The 21,240-nt window shown below is 44.4% G+C and overlaps 1 protein-coding gene across 3 annotated transcripts in view; it reads right to left on the minus strand.

Annotated features, from left to right (window-relative positions):
- The window catches only part of LOC109893949 (regulator of G-protein signaling 6-like), a 72,014-nt gene that overhangs the window by 13,044 nt on the left and 37,730 nt on the right, over nt 1-21,240 (minus strand). For all 3 annotated transcript variants that reach the window (XM_031828993.1, XM_031828994.1, XM_031828992.1), the window contains exons 3-5: nt 10,251-10,350; nt 8,704-8,754; nt 8,493-8,599 (exon numbers count right to left, since the gene is read on the minus strand). In XM_031828993.1, the coding sequence (XP_031684853.1) occupies nt 8,493-8,599; nt 8,704-8,754; nt 10,251-10,350 (258 nt within the window). The remainder of the gene's footprint in view (nt 1-8,492; nt 8,600-8,703; nt 8,755-10,250; nt 10,351-21,240) is intronic.

A 21,240-nucleotide genomic window follows, 5' to 3' on the forward strand; every position in this document is an offset into this window, starting at 1 on the left:
AATTTACCAACGCACCCTTGAATGGGAACTGTCATCTATGGTTGGTTGTGGCTGTCAAATAGCTGTTTGCACATTTCTAAATGCACAAGAAAAAACAATGGGATACCATTTGGAAAGCAAATCCCTACTGCTGAAAAGAGAAGACTAATCTAAGAAGACTAGTCTGTTGAAGCTAAGAATTTTTAACAAGTGATTGCATTGTGAATTGTTATGCAATAATTGATTAACAAGATACATACAAGATACATACAGATACAAGATACATACAATGCATTCGGAAAGTATTCAGACACCTTGACTTTTTCCACTTTGTTAAGTTACAGCCTTATTCTAAAATGTATTAAATGTTAAAAAATATATAAATATCATCAATCTACACACAATACCCCATACAAAGCAAAGCAAAAACAGGTTTTATGAATACTGAAATATCCCATTTACATACAATTGAAGTCGCAAATTTACATACACTTAGGTTGGAGTCATTAAAATATGTTTTTCAACCACTCCACAAATTTCTTGTTAACAAACTATAGTTTTGGCACGTTCATCTGTACAAACAATAGTACGCAAGTATAACACCATGGGGCCACGCAGCCATCATACCGCTCAGGAAGGAGATGCGTTCTGTCTCCTAGAGATGAAAGGTACGTTGGTGCGAAAAGTGCAAATCAATCCCAGAACAACAGCAAAGGACCTTGTGAAGATGCTGGAGGAAACAGGTACAAAAGTATCTATATCCACAGTAAAAAAGATTCCTATATCGACATAACCTGAAAGGCAGCTCAGCAAGGAAGAAGCCACTGCTCCAAAACAGCCATAAAAAAAGCCAGACTACGGTTTGCAACTGCACATGGGGACAAAGATTGTACTTTTTGGAGAAATGTCCTCTGGTCTGATGAAACAAAAATAGAACTGTTGACCATCGTATATTTGGAGGAAAATAGGGGGAGGCTTGCAAGCCGAAGAACACCATCTCAACCGTGAAGTACGGGGGTGGCAGCATCATGTTGTAGGGGTGCTTTGCTGCAGGAGGGACTGGTGCACATGGAGTGGCCATCACAAAGCCCTGACCTCAATCCTATAGAAAATGTGTGGGCAGAACTGAAAAAGCCTTCAAACCTAACTCAGTTACACCAGCTCTGTCAGGATGAATGGGCCAAAATTCACCCAACTTATTGTGGTAAGCTTGTGGAAGGCTTCCCGAAACATTTGACCCAAGTTAAACAATTTAAAGGCAATGCTACCAAATACTAATTGAGTGTTTGTAAACTTCTGACCCACTGGGAATGTGATGAAAGAAATAAAAGCTGAAATAAATCATTCTCTCTACTATTATTCTGACATTTCACATTCTTAAAATAAAGTGGTGATCCTAACTGATGAAAGACAGGGAATTTTTACTAGGATTAAATGTCAGAAATTGTGAAAAATTGAGTTTAAATGTATTTGGCTAAGGTTTTTGTAAACTTCCGACTGCAACTGTAAGTATTCAGACCCTTTACTCAGTACTTTGTTGAAGCACCTTTGGCAGTGATTACAGACTCAAGACTTCTTTAGTATCATGCTACAAGCTTGGCACACCTGTGTTTGGGGAGTTTCTCCCATTCTTCTCTGTAGATCCTCTCAAGCTCTGTCAGGTTGGATGGGGCGTGTCACTGCACAGCTATTTTCTGGTCTATCTAGAGATGTTAGATCGGGTTCAAGTCTGGACTCTGGCTGTGCCTCTCAAGGACATTCTTGTCCCGAAGCCACTCCTGCGTTGTCTTGACTGTGTGCTTTGGGTCGTTTTCCTGCTGGAAAGTGAACCTTCACCCTAGTCTGTGGTTCTGAGCGCTCTGGATCAGGTTTTCATCAAGGATCTGTCTGTACTTTGCTCTGTTCATCTTTCCCTCCATCCTGACTAGTCTCCCAGTCCCTTCCACTGAAAAACATCCTCAATGCATGATGCTGCCACCACCATGCTTCACCGTAGGAATGGTGCGAAGTTTCCTCCAGCATTCAGGCCAAAGAGTTCAATCTTGGTTTTCATCAAACCAGAGAATCTGGTTTGCCTTTTGGCAAACTCCGAAAACGTTTTTCTTCATCTCCCAGAGAATTGGCCGAGGCCTATATTTTTTTTTGTCTTTTCAATATTTTTATCTGCCAAAATCCAGCTATTACTGGCTAACGGAAACCCTGAGCCAGACAAGTGACCGGGACCCGGGAAGATTTATAATTTATTTGACATTTTAAGAATTTACCAGTCATCCATATGCATTGGGTGTGTAACCCATTAGGGTGTCCACCCACACAGCCAGCGCCATCAATAATCAAGGGATATTGGCCAAATGAGCCACATTTACACGCACTTAAAAACAGTCTATAACAAATTACAAAAACACTATTTCTTGTGTTTCGAATTTCGATGTGTAGCATATGCAAAACTTTATAGGCCATTGTTTTATTGGTATTTACTTTCCTAAAACAATAAATGTCCATCTCATGTTCAGCTGTGGGAAATTTGAGCACTAAATGCAACAAGGAATTGCATGCATAGGCCTATAGACCTAGGTGTCCACTATATTAATATTTAAAAAGTAAATATAAAGGAAGAGAAGCTTAGTCCTAGCCCCATAGAGAGAGATGCCTGAGGCATGCTATGACACCAACATTCATTCATTTATCCTTGTCAGATTGGCTACTGCGTCTGCTATACAGATATAGGCATACAGAAGGAGTCTAATTCATACATTTTCTATCTGAATATTTTTTATAAAGATAAGTATTATATTGTTATATTATAGGGGTAACTCTGGTAGGCCTAAAACATTATTCCTCACCTCAATTTCAACTGTCAGAGTCAGTTGGAGCGCCTGTGCGCACTGCCTTCATGTCATAGGCCTTCAGTATAATAGAGGCTAATAGCCACACTACACCAATCCTTCACAAACATTTCTAAACTTTATTAAGGTAATATCAAAAGTAAGTCAAGCCATTGTTTATCTGGAAAATATGAGCAGGATAATATATCATGGTAAACACAACACTACAGTTGGAACTTCATTTGGCCCAAAAAAATGGCTCAACAGAATGAAACAAAACACTTGCGAACTGTTTTAAACATTCACAAAGGTTTTGAACAGGCTGTATTGCAGCAATTACCAAGAAAGGCTAGTGCCTACCATACCCAACACATGACAGCAAATAGGCTAATGATGTTTATTTTACATCAGGCCGTATAACTTATCTTAAACTAAATACAGAATTTAGCCAACGAAAATGTCTCCTCAGAATTAAACAAAATAAATTTTGCATAGGCTTTTTAAAGAACTGATTTAGACTAATACATATGCCTACAATAATAAAAATGATATACATAACAAAAATAATAAAACAAATGCTAAAAAATATGTTTGTTTTTTTGCATCCTACCTGAATAGCAAGTTGCACATAAAGTACCAGTCAAAAGTTATTTGTTTTTCAACGGGACAATGACCCAACACACCTCCAGGCTGTGTAAGGGCTATTTGACCAAGAAGGAAAGTGATGTTGTGCTGCATCAGATGACCTGGCCTCCACAATCACCCGACCTCAACCCAATTGAGATGGTTTGGGATGAGTTGGACCGCAGAGTGAAGGAAAAGCAAGTGCTCAGCATATGTAGGAACTCCTTCAAGACTGTTGGAAAAGCATTCCAGGTGAAGCTGGTTGAGAGAATGCCAAGATTGTGCAAAGCTGTCATCAAGGCAAAGGTGGCTACTTTGAAGAATCTCAAATATAAAATATATTTTGATTTGTTCAACACTTTTTTGGTTACTACATGATTCCATATGTGTTATTTCATAGTTTTGATGTTTTCACTATTATTATAGAATGTAGAAAATAGTACAAATAAAGAAAAACCCTTGAATGAGTAGTGTAGTGTGTCCAAACTTTTGACTGGTACTGTATGTGTGGTATTAATAAAAAATATTCTGCTAATGTCTTATATTATGTAAATGACGTAGCATGCATGACATGTGTTTATTAAAGGCTTGCCCCGAAACATCACAGATTTATCTCAAAGCACAGCAAGAAGTTGTCATTAAAAGCGGGGCTTCCAAAGATGCAGCACCTATTTATAGCACAGCGTGCCCACACAGCTTCTGTCAAAGCTCCTCAGTGCTGGCACAGAGACACACTCAAAAGGGCATCAACATACTGAAAAAAGCATGCAGGTCCTCTTTTATTGGCAATGATGACGCTCACTTGTTGCACCACACATAACATCAGAGGAAGGGTATTTTTTAGTCCGATTGATTATGGGTGACACACACGCATCCCCATCCAGAAAAAGGCTCGTCATGCATTTTAATCTGAGGGAAAATAAGTGTGCAGAAATGGATTCTCCGGTAGATTGGGGGAGGAGTGGGATGGGTGAGTGACAGAGAAAAGTGCAGAGGAAGAGAGTGCCAGTTTAGCGCTTCCCAAAGGGAGCTGCTCCTAGCTGGGATTAGCCAGCCATAGTGACTCATTATTCTGGAGCCTTTCAGCAGGACCAGGGACCATTCAGCCTCCACTACACTGTAACACCCTGTGCTGAATGTCACAATGCATGCAGGGCCGGCTTAATGCAGGGGCGTACTAGGGCTGCAGCCCCTGGGCCCAGGCCTGATGGGGGACCAATTTTAAATTAAAATATAAATATAAACTCTGCAAAAAAAGAAACGTCCTCTCACTGTCAACTGCGTTAATTTCAGCAAACTTATTTTAACGTGTAAATATTTGTATGAACATAACAAGATTCAACAACTGAGACATAAACTGAACAAGTTCCACAGACATGTGACTAACAGAAATGGAATAATGTGTCCCTGAACAAAGGGGGGGTCAAAATCAAAAGTAACCGTAAGTATCTGGTGTGGCCACCAGCTGTACTGCAGTCATCTCCTCCTCATGGACTGCACCAGATTTGCCAGTTATTGCTGTGAGATGTTACCCAACTCTTCCACTAAGGCACATGCAAGTTCCCAGACATTTTGGGGGTAATGGACCTCACCTTCCGATCCAACAGGTCCCAGACGTGCTCAATGGGATTCAGATCCGGGCTCTTCGCCAGCCATCGCAGAAAACTGCCATTCCTATCTTGCAAGAAATCACGCACAGAACGAGCAGTATGGCTGGTGGCATTGTCACGCTGGAGGGTCATGTCCGGATGAGAATGCAGGAAGGGTACCACATGAGGGAGGAGAATGTCTTCCCTGTAATGCATAGCGTTGAGATTGCCTGCAATGACAACAAGCTCAGTCCGATGATGTTGTAACACATCGGACGCGAGTGAACAGGCCTACAAGCCCTCAGTCCAGCCTCTCTCAGCCTATTGCGGACAGTCTGAGCACTGATGGAGGGATTGTGCATTCCTGGTTTAACTCGGGCAGTTGTTGTTGCCATCCTGTACCTGTCCCGCAGGTGTGATGTCCGGATGTACCGATCCTGTGCAGGTGTTGTTACACATGGTCTGCCAGTGTGAGGATGATCAGCTGTCCGTCCTTTATCCCCGTAGCGGTCTCTTACGCGTCTCACAGTACGGACATTGCAATTTATTGCCCTGGCCACATCTGCAGTCCTCATGCCTCCTTGCAGCATGCCTAAGGCACGTTCACGCAGATGAGCATGGACCCTGGGCATCTTCCTTTTGGTGTTTTTCAGAGTCAGCAGAAAGGCCTCTTTAGTATCCTAAGTTTTCATAACTGTGACCTTAATTGCCTTCTGTCTGTAAGCTGTTAGTGTCTTAAAGACCGTTCCACAGGTGCATGTTCATTAATTGTTTATGGTTCATTGAACAAGCATGGGAAACAAGACTTTACAATGAAGATCTGTGAAGTTATTTGGATTTTTACAAATTATCTTTGAAGGACAGGGTCCTGAAAAAGGGACGTTTCTTTTTTTGCTGAGTTTATTAAGGAAAAAATATACTGCATATATTATATACAGTGCATTTGGAAACTATTCAGACCCCTTGACTTTTTCCACATTTGTTACGTTACAGCCTTATTCGAAAATTGATGAAATTCATCTTTTCCTCATCAATCTATACACAATACCCTGTAATGACAAAGCAAAAACAGGGTTTTAGACATACTAATTTATATAACAAAACAAAAACAGGGGCAGCAGGCAAAGTGGTTAGAGCGTTGGATAATAACCGAAAGGTTGTTGGATCGAATCCCCGAGCTGACAAGGTAAAAATATTTCGTTCTGCCACTGAGCAAGGCAGTTAACCCACTGTTCCCCGGGCGCCGAAGATGTGTATTTCGATTATGGCAGCCCCCCACACCTCTCTGATTCATAGGGGTTGGGTTAAATGCAACACATTTCAGTTGAATGCATTGAGTTGTACAACTGACTAGGTATCCCTCTTTTCTTTCCCTTTACTTACATAAGTATTCAGACTCTTTACTATGAGACTTGAAATTGAGCTCAGGTACATCCTGTTTCCATTGATCATCCTTGAGATGTTTCTACAACTTGATGGAGTCCGTCTGTGGTAAATTAAATTGATTGGACATGATTTGGAAAGGCACACACCTGACTTTATAAGGTCCCACAGTTGACAGTTCATGTCAGAACAAAAACCAAGCCATGAGGTTGGAGAGCTCCGAGACAGGATTTTGTCAAGGCACAGATCTGGGGAAGGGTAGCAAAACATCTCTGCAGCAATGAAGGTCACCAAGAACACAGTGGCCATTCTTAAATGGAAGAAGTTTGGAACCACCAAGACTCTTCTTAGAGCTGGCCGCCTGGCCAAACTGAGCAATCGGGGGGGAAGGTCCTTGGTCAGGGAGGTGATCAGGAACCCGCTGGTCACTCTGACAGAGCCCCAGAGTTCCTCTGTGAAGATTGAGGTACCTTCCAGAAGGACAACCGTCTCAGCAGCACTCCATTAATCAGCCGCTTATGGTAGAATGGCCAGACGGAGCCACTCCTCAGTAAAAGGCACATGACAGCCCGCTTGGAGTTTGCCAAAAGGCACCTAAAGGATTCTCAGATCATGAGAAACAACATTCTCTGGTCTGATGAAACCAAGATTGAACTATTTGGCCTGAATGCCAATCGTCGAGTCTGGAGAAAACCTGGCACCATCCCTACGATGAAGCGTGGTGATCACAGCATCATGCTGTGGGGATGTTTTTCAGTGGCAGCAACTAGGAGACTAGTCAGAGTCGGGAGAAAGATGAATAGAGCCGAAAGTACCGAGAGATCCTTGATGACAACCTGCTCCAGAGTGCTCAGGACCTCAGACTGGGGCGAAGGTTCACCTTCCATCAGGACACCGACCCTAAGCTCACAGTCAAGACAACGCAGGAGTGGCTTTGGGACTAGTCTCTGAATGTCCTTGAGTGCCCCAGCCAGAGACCGGACTTGAACCTGATCAAACATCTCTGGAGAGACCTAAAAATAGCTGTGCAGCAACATTTCCCATCCAACCTGACAGAGCCGGAGAGGATCTGCAGAGAGGAATGGGAGAAACTCCCCAAATAGTTCAATAAAATATGTGCCAAGCTTGTAGCGTCATACCCAAGAAGACTCAAGGCTGTAATCGCTGCTAAAGGTGCTTCGACAAAGTACAGAGTAAAGAGTCTGAATACTGTTTTTGTTTTGTCATTATGGGATATTGTGTGTAGATTGATGAGGATAAAAAACATCAACTGCACATCAACTCGGTACTATGACCCCATGTACAGTATATAGTGAAGTTATTGTTATTCATTGTGTATTTACTATTACTTTTATTATAATGTGATATACATTTTCTATTACTTCTCTATTTTCTTTATCTTTGCATTGTTGGGAAGGGCCCGTAAGTCAGCATTTCACTGTTAGTCTATGCCTGTTATTTTCGAAGCATGTGACAAATAACATTTGATTTAAACAGCAATGCCAGATTGTGGGATGCTGTGAGTAGATATGCAACACTGTACATTGTGCCTCTCCAATTGATATCATCTATAAAATCATATATATATTTATAATATAGTGATCTGTAGTGATTTACCCACGGGTTAAGGGAGAGAACAAGGGTAGTGAGTCCAGATCAATTACAACACTTGACCTGTTACTGAGGATCAGACTATAGGAATCTCTCAATTCAGTTGCTCTGTTAGAACACTCTCCCCTGGTTTTCTCTGCTTTAGAGCGTAAAGTGACCAGCCACAAGGTATTGAGGCTACTGTTCTAGACAGTGCACAGGATCATTTATGGTCATAACTCATGTTATGGATGGTGGTGTGGACAGGTCCAGTTTGGGACCACTACACCCTTAGAACAAAAGGTGCTATCTAGATCCTAAAGGGGTTATTCAGCTGTCCCCACATAAAACCCCTTGAAGAATCCTTTAGGTTCCATGTAGAAAATAAGAAAGAAAACGTTTCTTTATGGGGGACAGCCGAAGAACCCTTTTTTGACCCTTTTTTTTCTAAGAGTGTAAGGAGGTACGTCTACTGGTGCCTGAAGTTGCCATGGTAGCTTACCTGGAAGCGGTACAGGGTCCCATCATCTTTGAGAGTGAGGACGTGGTCGGAGATGGGGAAGAGGTAGCCAAGGGCAGCGATCAGGCTCCCTAAATGAATGGCTTCAGCTACAGGAAAGAAGACTAACGCTGAGTAGAGAAAAATAGCCTGAGTAGAGACTGACATCAGGGGTCAATCCCAGTCACGCTGGCTATGTACATAGCAGACATACCTGAGTCCTCAATGGAGAGGTTTTTCATCAGCCACTGCACAATGTCTGCTCCTGGTATTCAAAGCAGAAGAACGGTTGATAGGGACAATGAAATGGCATTGTACACACACAGAAAGCCTCTACACAACAGCTGCAATAATTAACAGGTCTCCCCTCAACAATCTATTACTTTTAGCTTACAGCACAGCTACAATGCCCTTGGCTGAGGCTGAATGTGGCACAGCTGAGTATGTGTTTGCATGAACAATCCAAATGGAACAATGTGATCTTAGTCTAACAATAGGCAGGAAACCACACTGCCCTTTCCCACCTGGACAAAATGAACACCTATGTGAGAATGCTATTCATTGACTACAGCTCAGAGTTCAACACCATACTGCACCACAAAGCTCATCACTAAGCTAAGGACTCTGTGTCTAAACACCTCCCTCTGCAACTGGATCCTGTACTTCCTGACGGGTCTCCCCCAGGTGGTAAGGGTAGGCAACAACACATCTGCCACGCTGATCCTCAACACCGGGGCCCCTCAGGGGTGCATGCTTAGTCCCCTCCTGTACTCCCTGTTCACCCACGACTGCATGGCCAAGCACAACCCCCCCTCCGTCGGCCCCCCTGCTACTGCACGGCATGCGGTACCCGAGCGCCAAGTCTAGGTCCAAAAGGCTCTTTAACAGCTTCACCCCCAAGCAAAAAGACTGCTGAACAATTAATCAAAAGGCCACCCCCCCACCCCCCTTTGTCTTTCACTGCGTCTACTCGCTGTTTATTATCTATGCATAGTCACTTTACCCATACCAACATGTACAAATTACCTCTGTTTTTTATTTTGTTTACTAAATATTTTCTTAACTCTATTTCTTGAAATGCATTATGGTTAAGGGCTTGTAAGTAAGCATTCGGCATGTGACAAATACAATTTGATTTGATTTGAAACCAGGTAACCATCTTTTCTCTCCTGGACAGCAACATATTTGGCAAAATGTGAGGAGGAGTGAGACTGGGAGAGTGAAGCGTGAGCCCAGCAGGCCTAAAGAGACGTGAGGGGGTGAGTCACACTCAGAGCAACGTTACTGGGACCCCCCCCCCCCCCCTCCTCCTCTCCTATTCCCCAGCCCCATGGCTACTGTTGACTCTGTTGACTCACACACACACATACACACACCAGCCAGAACAGTCTTACTCACTCACACTGCCCCCTTAAACCATGTCATAAAACACACAACCAGCCACTCTCTACAATGTCAGTGCCAGACGGCCTCATCTGTTTCCCTCTGCAGAGGCAGCAAGTCAAATGAGCCTGAAAGGTCATATTTGCTTTAATGATTCTGACTCTCTGTCTGCTCTCTCTGCTTTCTCTCATTGTATGAGACAACAGACACACACGCTCGCACGCACGCACGCACGCACACACCCGCACACACACACACACACACACACACACACACACACACACACACACACACACACACACACACACACACACACACACACACACACACACACACACACACACACACACACACACACACACACACACAGCTGGTCACCTGATACCACACTGGGGATCTTGGACAGGAAGCTCTTGACAGTTCGGATGGCCACCCCTCCTGCCTTCTCATCCTGTAGCCGCATAATGACATCTTCAATCTAACAGGGAGAGGAGACACAACAAAAGTGATCAGGGTTAGAACACAAACCAAACCATCCACAGTCTCTCCATTAAAATGGTTTATTTTCATATAACAATCCAATTTTAATGTGGAAATCTAGGGTCCGTTTATCCAGCCCCACAATTCCCACGGTAACAAGGCCCACGAATGGGGAGACTAGGCCCATTGAAGATGGCTGTCAGAGCGATTCCCCAGAGGTTAAGATAAACATCACACCTCAAACGCCTTGCAGGCAGCAAGCACCCCGCCACATCACACAACAGCAGCCTAAAATTAGGCACGGCCGCACCGTGCTCGCAGCTCAAGACTCAGACACACACACACACCCACATACTGACTGACTGTAACAAAGACGATTATGCTTGGATGAATTCAAAGGCCTGATTGTGTGCAAAGCTGATTTGATTTGGCTGCTCCTTTAGCTTCACCATCTCAGAAAGGTCATCTGTATTTATCTGCACTGTTAAATGGGAGATGGTATGGATCGACTCGTTCTATTACCATCAATATTCAGCAACAATCAGAAAACGCTCTTTATCAGCCATTTGTATAGAGCCCTATAGGGGACAGTGATAAAGTCACGCAATTCTCTGTTGTGTGTCACTGCCATTCCAGCAGGTTCCTGACCCCCTTCTCTCCCTCTCCTCTCATCCATCATTCAAACAGACACATTTGCATGTTCCAGCAGCCTCCTTAGCCTCAGAAATTCAGCTCTTAGCGAGCGCACCAAGGGCCAACTGCCTCCTCTCCGAAGTGGTTGCAGCAGGTTGCAGTTGCACGGCATGCCTCAGTACTGTGTATCTCTGCCCTCACAACGACAACCATAGAGATGTGCAGTATTCTGGACAATCCCAACTAACAGTATAAATAAGAATGGTTGGTTTCGCAACAAGTACAAACATTGGTCACTATTTCAACAACCAGCCCCTACAACCATTGTGTCTCTGGTCTGATGGCCTGATGAGAGCAACAAGCATAATTCAGTAGACCCATTAGCAGGTCTGTCTCTGGCTAGAAGTAGTGTTGAGAAGACACTAGGTCCGTCTCTGGCTAGAAGGAGTGTTGAGAAGACACTAGGTCTGTCTCTGGCTAGAAGTAGTGTTGAGAAGACACTAGGTCCGACTCTGGCTAGAAGTAGTGTTGAGAAGACACTAGGTCTGTCTCTGGCTAGAAGTAGTGTTGAGAAGACACTAGGTCCGTCTCTGGCTAGAAGGAGTGTTGAGAAGACACTAGGTCTGTCTCTGGCTAGAAGTAGTGTTGAGAAGACACTAGGTCTGTCTCTGGCTAGAAGTAGTGTTGAGAAGACACTAGGTCCGTCTCTGGCTAGAAGTAGTGTTGAGAAGACACTAGGTCCGTCTCTGGCTAGAAGTAGTGTTGAGAAGACACTAGGTCCGTCTCTGGCTAGAAGTAGTGTTGAGAAGACACTAGGTCTGTCTCTGGCTAGAAGGAGTGTTGAGAAGACACTAGGTCCGTCTCTGGCTAGAAGGAGTGTTGAGAAGAAACTAGGTCCGTCTCTGGCTAGAAGTAGTGTTGAGAAGACACTAGGTCCGTCTCTGGCTAGAAGTAGTGTTGAGAAGACACTAGGTCCATCTCTGGCTAGAAGTAGTGTTGAGAAGACACTAGGTCTGTCACTGGCTAGAAGTAGTGTTGAGAAGACACTAGGTCCGTCTCTGGCTAGAAGTAGTGTTGAGAAGACACTAGGTCCGTCTCTGGCTAGAAGTAGTGTTGAGAAGACACTAGGTCCGTCTCTGGCTAGAAGTAGTGTTGAGAAGACACTAGGTCCGTCTCTGGCTAGAAGTAGTGTTGAGAAGACACTAGGTCTGTCACTGGCTAGAAGTAGTGTTGAGAAGACACTAGGTCTGTCGCTGGCTAGAAGTAGTGTTGAGAAGACACTAGGTCCGTCTCTGGCTAGAAGGAGTGTTACGAAAACAGTATAAGTTGCTATATTTACTCTTCTGCAAGCCGCACAATCGAAGGCAATTATCTCCTTGCAAACTGGCTAAATATTAAATAGATGACTCAGACACTCAAGTCATGAATCTAATATACCTGAGCAACACATTTTAGATGCGTATGGATTTAATAATAGTCCGATAATGTGGAGAAGAGAAGGAATAGTGAGGCAAGACAATTATAATTCTCTCACCGAATGACTGCCTCTTTACACCGACTGTGCAGTTGGAGAAAGAGAAAGAGAGAGAGAAAGAGAGAGAGAAAGAGAGAAAGATAGATAGATAGAGAGAGAGAGTGAGAGAGAGAGAGAGAGAGAGAGAGAGAGCACTAAGATACTACACCACATCAACTCTATTTTCAGAGAGAAGAAACAAGGATTTTACAGTACAGTTACATTCTTATCTTTTAGAACGGCACTATCAGTCCAACCAGATTTACTGTCTTCCTGTGTCTGAGTACAAACCTTGAGACAAAACACTGGGAATAAGTTATGAAATTATCTCCATTCGCTGCAATACAATGCCACTCCACACACACCGAGAGAGACAACAGTAAAAGGATTTGGTTATTTTGTTCTTGTTAAATAATGGACCTTGGACTCCATAACAGGTTTGAAAATAACTAATTATCTCCCTATAGGATGACAGTGGGCACGAAGTACTTAGCAGGGGTACAGAAACCAGCAGTATCTTTTCACTGTGGAAGCTAATGGTATTTGCATCTTGGTGTGAAGGGCTTTTGAGAGCGGAACATTCCTGCTAGCTGCCGATAACAGTACTTTGCCCTGCCACACTGAGCTCTATTAACGGCAATCGGGGAAGAGGTATGTGTGTGTGTGCCTGTGTGTGTGTGTCTGCTGGGGCCCATTGTCATCCGTTCCTCTTATCTGTGAGGTTACTGAGGGCCCATGCTGCTGTCAGGGCAGTGGCTACTCAGCCAGCCACCCTGTGACGCTCCCTAGCAGGCCATTACAGTGGACTGCTCAACTTATTATCAACACAGAAACACTATCAGGACTTATGGTACTGTATATGCTGTGTGGCTTAGATTCCCAACTGTAGTTTCTACCTCAAACAGTGGTTTCAGTTGAAACAATGACTGGGAGCTACAATTAAAGTCGGACGTTTACATACAGCTTAGCCAAATACCTGATATTTAATCCTCGTAAAAATGTCCTGTCTTAGGTTAGTTAAGATCACCACTATATTTTAAGAATTTGAAATGTCAGAATAATAGTTGACAGAATGATTTATTTCAGCTTTTATTTATTTTATCACTTTCCCAGTATGCTTGGGGTCATTGTTCATTTGGAAGACCCATTTGCGACCAAGCTTTAACTGATGTCTTGAGATGTTTCTTCAATATTTCCACATAATTTTCCTGCCTCATGATGCCATCTATTTTAAGTGCACCAGTTCCTCCTGCAGCAAAGCACCCCCACAACATGATGTTGCCACCCCCGTGCTTCACGATTGGGATGGTGTTCTTCGGCTTGCAAGCCTCCCCCTTTTTCCTCCAAACATAACGATGGTCAATATGGCCCAACAGTTCTATTTTTGACCAGACCAGAGGACATTTCTCCAAAAGTACGATATTTGTCCCCATGGACAGTTGCAAACCGTAGTCTGGCTTTTTTATGGAGGTTTTGGAGCAGTGGCTTCTTCCTTGCTGAGTGGCCTTTCAGGTTATGTCAATATAGAACAAATTTTACTGTGGATATAGATACTTTTGTACCTGTTTCCTCCAGCATCTTCACAAGGTCCTTTGCTGTTGTTCTGGGATTGATTTGCACTTTTCGCACCAAAGTACGTTCATCTCTAGGAGACCTTCCTGCGTGGTATGACTGCTGCGTGGTCCCATGGTGTTTATACTTGCGTACTATCCCAAGGATGAACCAGACTTGTGGAGGTCTGCTACCTTTTTTTCTGAGGTCTTGGCTGATTTCTTTGGATTTTCCCATGATGTTAAGATAATAGGCACTGAGTTTGAAGGTACGTCTTGAAATACATCTACAGGTACACCTCCAATTGACTCAAATGATATCAATTAGCCTATCAGAAGCTTCTAAAGCCATGACATAATTTTCTGAATTTTCCAAGCTGTTTAACGGCACTGTCAACTTAGTTTATGTAAACTTCTGACCCACTGGAATTGTGATACAGTGAATTATAAGTGAAATAATCTGTCTGTTAACAATTGTTGGAAAAATTACTTGTGCGCAAAGTAGATGTCCTAACCGACTTGCCAAAACTATAGTTTGTTAACAAGAAATTACTGAAGTGGTATAAAAACATTTTAGTTTTAATGACTCCAACCTAAGTGTATGTAAACTTCCGACTTCAACTGTGTCTATCAATGGAGATGAGATGAAATACCTGTCCATTTACCAGGATGTTTTGAAATACCGGTCAAGACAAGACCATACTCCAACTGTGACTAATACTAACTACCTTATATCCATAAATGGTGCCAGACAAGCTAATAATAAGCTAATAAAAGCAGAAAGTCTCCCAAAATGAGACCTTGATAAAAAATGTAGAAGGGTGTAATAGAGCATTAATGATTCAACAGCCGTCATCACCACAGACACATTGGTCATTGTTCAAAGACCTTTATGGCTGTGAAAGTCATAATGGCCAATCTGATAACTTTTCAAGACTGTTTTCTAACTTACTTTCTGCTGAATGAGATTCTCTTTACTGCCCAATTAACATATGAACAGAGCCCAACAATATGAAACATAAAGTGAGTATCGGATAAGTGTAAACTCAGTGCAGTGAGAGGTCACCGGTCCCAATACATTCTTCTGTCTTGCTCTGGATGTCTTCTGATGCTGGATTTGTTTGTGGTTTCCAACAGTCTAAGCCATCACAATGAACTGTATATAGAGCATGTGACTTTTAGGCAAGAAATCCAACTGATTTTTGGCTGTGAGCATTCTTAAATAAACCAACCCTCCACCACCCCCCTTATTCCTAGGACCAGCCAGGCATCACACTGTGTGAATAGCAAGCTGATGTCTAGCTTGGCTCTAGCTGCTCTTCTCTGGGGATGCAGGTATGAATGACAGCTGCTTTGGTGGAGAGGGTCTCCTTGTACCCTCTATGGACCAGAGGGGGGCTGCTGCAGGCCTGGTCATGATGAGGGGGTGCCGGGGGTTAGGGAGCCTCTCCTGGATTCGTTCCACCAAGGACAGGCACTGTGACAGCTACAGCAGCACCAACAATGACTGGAAAGGCCAAATACCTACATACAGCTGATATATCAACGATGTATAATGGGTTGAAAACACAAATGCTTTCATTAGCCGATGTGAACAAAACCTTTAAACAGGTCAACATTCACAAAGCCTCTGGGCCAGATGGATTACCAGGATGTGTACTCCAAGCATGTCTTCACTGACATTTTCAACCTCTCTTTAACTGAGTCTGTAATGCCTACATGTATCAAGCAGACCACCATAGTCCCTGTGCCCAAGGAAGGTAACCTGCTTAAATGATTACCGCCCCGTGGCACTCACGTTGGTTGCCATGAAGTGCTTTGAAAGGCTGGTCATGGCTCACATCAACAGCATCCTCCCGGACAGCCTAGACCCACTCCAATTCGCATACCGCCCCAACATATCCACAGATGACGCAATCTCAATCGCACTCCACACTGCCCTTTCTCACCTGGACAAAAGGAACACCTACGTGAGAATACTGTTCATTGACTACAGCTCAGTTTCCAACACCATAGTGCCTACAAAGCTCATCACTAAGCTAAGGACTCTGGGGCTAAACATCTCCCTCTGCAACTGGATCCTGACGGGCGGCCCCCAGGTGGTAAGAGTAGGCAACAATATGTCTACCATGCTGAACCTTAACACAAGGGCCCCTCAGGGGTGTGTACTTAGTCCCCTCCTGTATTCCCTGTTCACCCACGACTGTGTGGGCAAACACGACTCCAACACCATCATTAAATTTGCTGACAACACAACAGTGGTAGGCCTGATCACCAACAACGATGAGACGGCCTATAGGAAAGAGGTTAGAGAACTGGCAGTGTAGTGCCAGGACAACAACCTCTCCCTCAATGTGAGCAAGACAAAAGGGCTGATCGTGGACTACAGGAAAAGGCGGGCCAATCAGGCCCCCTATTAACATTGATGGGGATCTGTAGTGGAGCGGGTTGAGAGTTTCATGTTCCTTGGTGTCCACATCACCAATGAACTATCATCAAATCAAATCAAATCAAATGTATTTGTCACATACACATGGTTAGCAGATGTTAATGTGAGTGTAGCGAAATGCTTGTGCTTCTAGTTCCGACAATGCAGTAATAACCAACGAGTAATCTAACTAACAATTCCAAAACTACTACCTTATACACACAAGTGTAAAGGGATAAAGAATATGTACAAAAATATATATGAGTGATGGTACAGAGCGGCATAGGCAAGATGCAGTAGATGGTATCGAGTACAGTATATACATGTGAGATGAGTATGTAGACAAAGTGACATAGTTTAAAGTGGCTAGTGATACATGTATTACATAAAGATGCAATAGATGATATAGAGTACAGTATATACGTGTACATATGAGATGAAATATCTCATGGTCCAAACATACCAAGACAGATGTGAAGAGGGCACGACAAAACCTTTTTCCCTCAGGAGACTGAAAAGATTTGTCATGGGTCCCCAGATCCTCAAAAGGTTCTACAGCTGCACCATCGGGAGCATCCTGACCGGTTGCATCACTGCCTGGTATGGCAACTGCTTGGCATCTGACCGTAAGGCGCTACAGAGGGTAGGTCGAACGGCCAAGTACATCACTGGGGCCAAGCTCCCTGCCATCCAGGACCTATACAATAGACGGTGTCAGAGGAAAGCCCATAAAAATGTCAGAGACTCCAGTCACCCAAGTTATGGACTGTTTTCTCTGCTACCGCACTGCAAGCGGTACTGGAGCGTCAAGTCTAGGACCAAAAGGCTCCTCAACAGCTTTTGCCCCAAGCCATAAGATTGCTGAACAATTAATAAAATCGCCACCGGATAATTTACATTGACCCCCCCATCCCTTACTCTCTGTTTATTATCTATGCATAGTCACTTCATCCCTACCTACATGTACAAATTACATCAACTAACCAGTACCCCCGCACACTAACTCGGTACTGGTGCCCCCTGTATACAGCCTCGTTCTTCTTATTCTTATTGTGTTCTTTTTTATTATTACTTTGTATTTTACTCTACTTGGTAAATATTTTCTTAACTCTTCTTGAACTGCACTGTTGGTTAAGGGCTTGTAAGTAAGCATTTCACTGTAAAATCTACACCTGTTGTAAACAAATAAAGTTTGATTTGATTAATGAATGTGTATTTGAAATAGTCCTATGAATATCTCAACAGGATACATTTCTCTTATGTGTACGTTTCAGTGTTTAATGACAGTATGTTCCTGTTACCAAGGAGATAATTTTACACCTCACTGAAGCCCTTTTCCTCCACCAACATAGCTCATTAAATCCTCTTGATCACTGGAGAGCCTGGATTGTACTGCAAACACACTAACAGTTTATCTTTCAGCGTGGAGAAAACAAAGCATAATCACTCAAATCCTGGTTGGGATTTAAGCTTCCTGAAGGTGAAAATCCATATTCTACCATGTCCTTGTGAAATTGTTCTGATGAGAGTCTGGGTTGTGGTTGTTTAACTGTAGGTTGGCACACAAAGCAGGAGGAAATGATCCTTCACTGTAACATTGGAGAACTCCTTTGAGGGGGAGAAGCACAGGGCTTCCGCAAAATAATCCTCAGCCGTGTTTCCACAGCTAGGACCCTGGTAAACAACATTCTGAGCCCACCCTGGTAAACAACATTCTGAGCCCACCCTGGTAAACAACATTCTGAGCCCACCCTGGTAAACAACATTCTGAGCCCACCCTGGTAAACAACATTCTGAGCCCACCCTGGAAAACAACATTCTGAGACCACCCTGGTAAACAACATTCTGAGCCCACCCTGGTAAACAACATTCTGAGCCCACCTTGGTAAACAACATCCTGAGCCCACCCTGGTAAACAACATCCTGAGCCCACCCTGGTAAACAACATTCTGAGCCCACCCTGGTAAACAACATTTTGAGCCCACCCTGGTAAACAACATTCTGAGCCCACCCTGGTAAACAACATTCTGAGCCCACCCTGGTAAACAACATTCTGAGCCCACCCTGGTAAACAACATCCTGAGCCCACCCTAGTAAACAACATTCTGAGCCCACCCTGGTAAACAACATTCTGAGCCCACCCTGGTAAACAACATTCTGAGTCCATCCTGGTAAACAACATTCTGAGCCCACCCTGGAAACAACATCCTGAGCACACCCTGGTAAACTGCCCAGAGGTGCAGCATTCTGAATAAGACCTAATTAGCTGCAGCTTGATTGGCTGTTCAGCCTGCTGTCCCACTGTCCCTAAAATCCATAGGAAAAGCCCCAGTGTGAATGTGTTTGTGATTCAGAACAAGGACCAACATGGTCAAAGTGTTAATGGGAATGGGAGTTGCCTGCTTAGGCCAGTTGGAGCTCCCTGCTTGTCCAGTTGGAACTCCCTGCTTAGGTCAGTTGGAGCTCCCTGCTTGTCAAGTTGGAGCTCCCTGCTTGTCAAGTTGGAGCTCAATGCTTGTCCAGTTGGAGCTCCCTGCTTGGGCCAGTTGGAGCTCCCTGCTTAGGCCAGTTGGAACTCCCTGCTTAGGCCAGTTGGAGCTCCCTGCATGGGCCAGTTGCAGCTCCCTGCGTGGGCCAGTTGGAGCTCCCTGTATGGGCCACTTAGAGCTCCCTGCATGGGCCAGTTGGAGCTCCCTCCTTAGGCCAGTTGGAGCTCCCTGCTTGGGCCAGTTGGAGCTCCCTGCTTAGGCCAGTTGGAGCTCCCTGCTTAGGCCAGTTGGAACTCACTGCTTAGGCCAGTTGGAGCTCCCTGCATGGGCCAGTTAGAGCTCCCTGCGTGGGCCAGTTGGAGCTCCCTGTATGGGCCACTTAGAGCTCCCTGTATGGGCCAGTTGGAGCTCCCTCCCTGGGCCAGTTATAGCTCCCTGCATGGGCCAGTTGGAGCTCCCTGCTTGGGCCAGTTAGAGCTCCCTGCATGGGCCAGCTAGAGCTCCCTGCATGGGCCAGTTGGAGCTCATTGATTGTCCAGTTGGAGCTCCCTGCATGGGCCAGTTGGAGCTCCCTGCGCGGGCCAGTTGGAGCTCCCTGTGCGGGCCAGTTGGAGCTCCCTGTATGGGCCAGTTAGAGCTCCCTGCGCGGGCCAGTTGGAGCTCCCTGTATGGGCCAGTTGGAGCTCCCTGCATGGGCCAGTTGGAGCTCCCTGCTTGGGCCAGTTAGAACTCCCTGCATGGGCCAGTTAGAGCTTCCTGCATAGGCCAGTTAGAGCTCCCTGCATGGGCGAGTTGGAGCTCCCTGCTTGGGCCAGTTAGAGCTCCCTGCGCGGGCCAGTTGGAGCTCCCTGTATGGGCCAGTTAGAGCTCCCTGCATGGGCCAGTTGGAGCTCCCTGGTTGGGCCAGTTAGAACTCCCTGCATGGGCCAGTTAGAGCTCCCTGCATGGGCCAGTTAGATCTCCCTGGTTGGGCCAGTTAGAACTCCCTGCATGGGCCAGTTAGAGCTCCCTGCATGGGCCAGTTAGAGCTCCCTGCATGGGACAGTTAGAGCTCCCTGCATGGGCGAGTTGGAGCTCCCTGCTTGGGCCAGTTAGAGCTCCCTGTTTGGGAAAGATGGAGCTCCTTGCTTGGGACAATTGGAGCTCTCTTGTTAAAGAGACTAATATAGGAGTGTAGTAGAAGAATGGGAAATAAGGGGAGGGTCTACATGGGCTCTAGTTTCCATGGCAACATGCATAGAGAGAAGGGGAACAGAACAATTAAGAGTTTGATGAACTCAAATAAAATAAAATGTTATTTGTCACATGCGCCGAATACAACAAGTGTGAAATGCTTAATTATGAGCTGTTTCCCAATAATGCAGAGTTAAAAAATAAGAAAATAAAAACACAAGAAATATACAAGAATACACAATACACTTCCCTGCATGGGAAGAGAGCCAGATATACACAGTTTACAAATTCCCATCAGGCCTGTAGAGAGGGATAATCTAGTCAGTAGTCCCTTTGAAAAACAGAGAAACAATATAAATGCCAGTAGAAAGCAGAGGATGAAGCAGGAAATAGGAAATATTGGAGCCTGAATGTACTCTGTCAACAACATATGGACCAGATATAGAGAAGCCCTTGACCGTCCTCTTCACTGAGTGACTCGCCAGGTTATTCCTCTCTCAATGTGAGACAAGGGGGACAGAAAAAGATCCTCCCATGCAATTATCTGTTGTTACAGACTCAATGGGTTGCTAAGGACATGAGTGCAGACAACACAGAAAAACATTTGAATCCCTCAGTCAGAATGAATGGTGCACTTTTAAATCTAAGTGGCCCATAGATAGTGACTAATTTCAATTATCTGCAATGACGAATGTCCTTGAAAAGCATTAGCAATTTCAGGATAGAAACAAGTAGCCCATAACACCCTATATCAAGACCAACACAGCCATTTCTTTGGATCTCATTCACCAAAACTGGGGTCCAACATCTATTGAAAACAACAGCTAGTCTTCGAGGCACTTAGGTCAAACAAACAAATCTCACACCATCTACATCCTGAGCACCAGTAGGACTCCAGAGGGTCTGTGGTCTAATAAGGTCCCCTGACTTTAGCCCTGCTTGGTAATTGGGTAAGAAACGCTATAGTGAACCCTTTTTGCATGTTGCGCAATCAAATACAAAAGATGAGTTAGAAGTGAGATTGGTGGCAGCCCTACAACTGTCTGAAAGATCAACAGCAATATATTGCACTAGGAGGAAGAGTTGCCCTGCTGGTACTGTA

Source organism: Oncorhynchus kisutch, linkage group LG7 (assembly GCF_002021735.2).
Source record: "Oncorhynchus kisutch isolate 150728-3 linkage group LG7, Okis_V2, whole genome shotgun sequence".
Taxonomy (NCBI): Eukaryota; Metazoa; Chordata; class Actinopteri; order Salmoniformes; family Salmonidae; genus Oncorhynchus; species Oncorhynchus kisutch.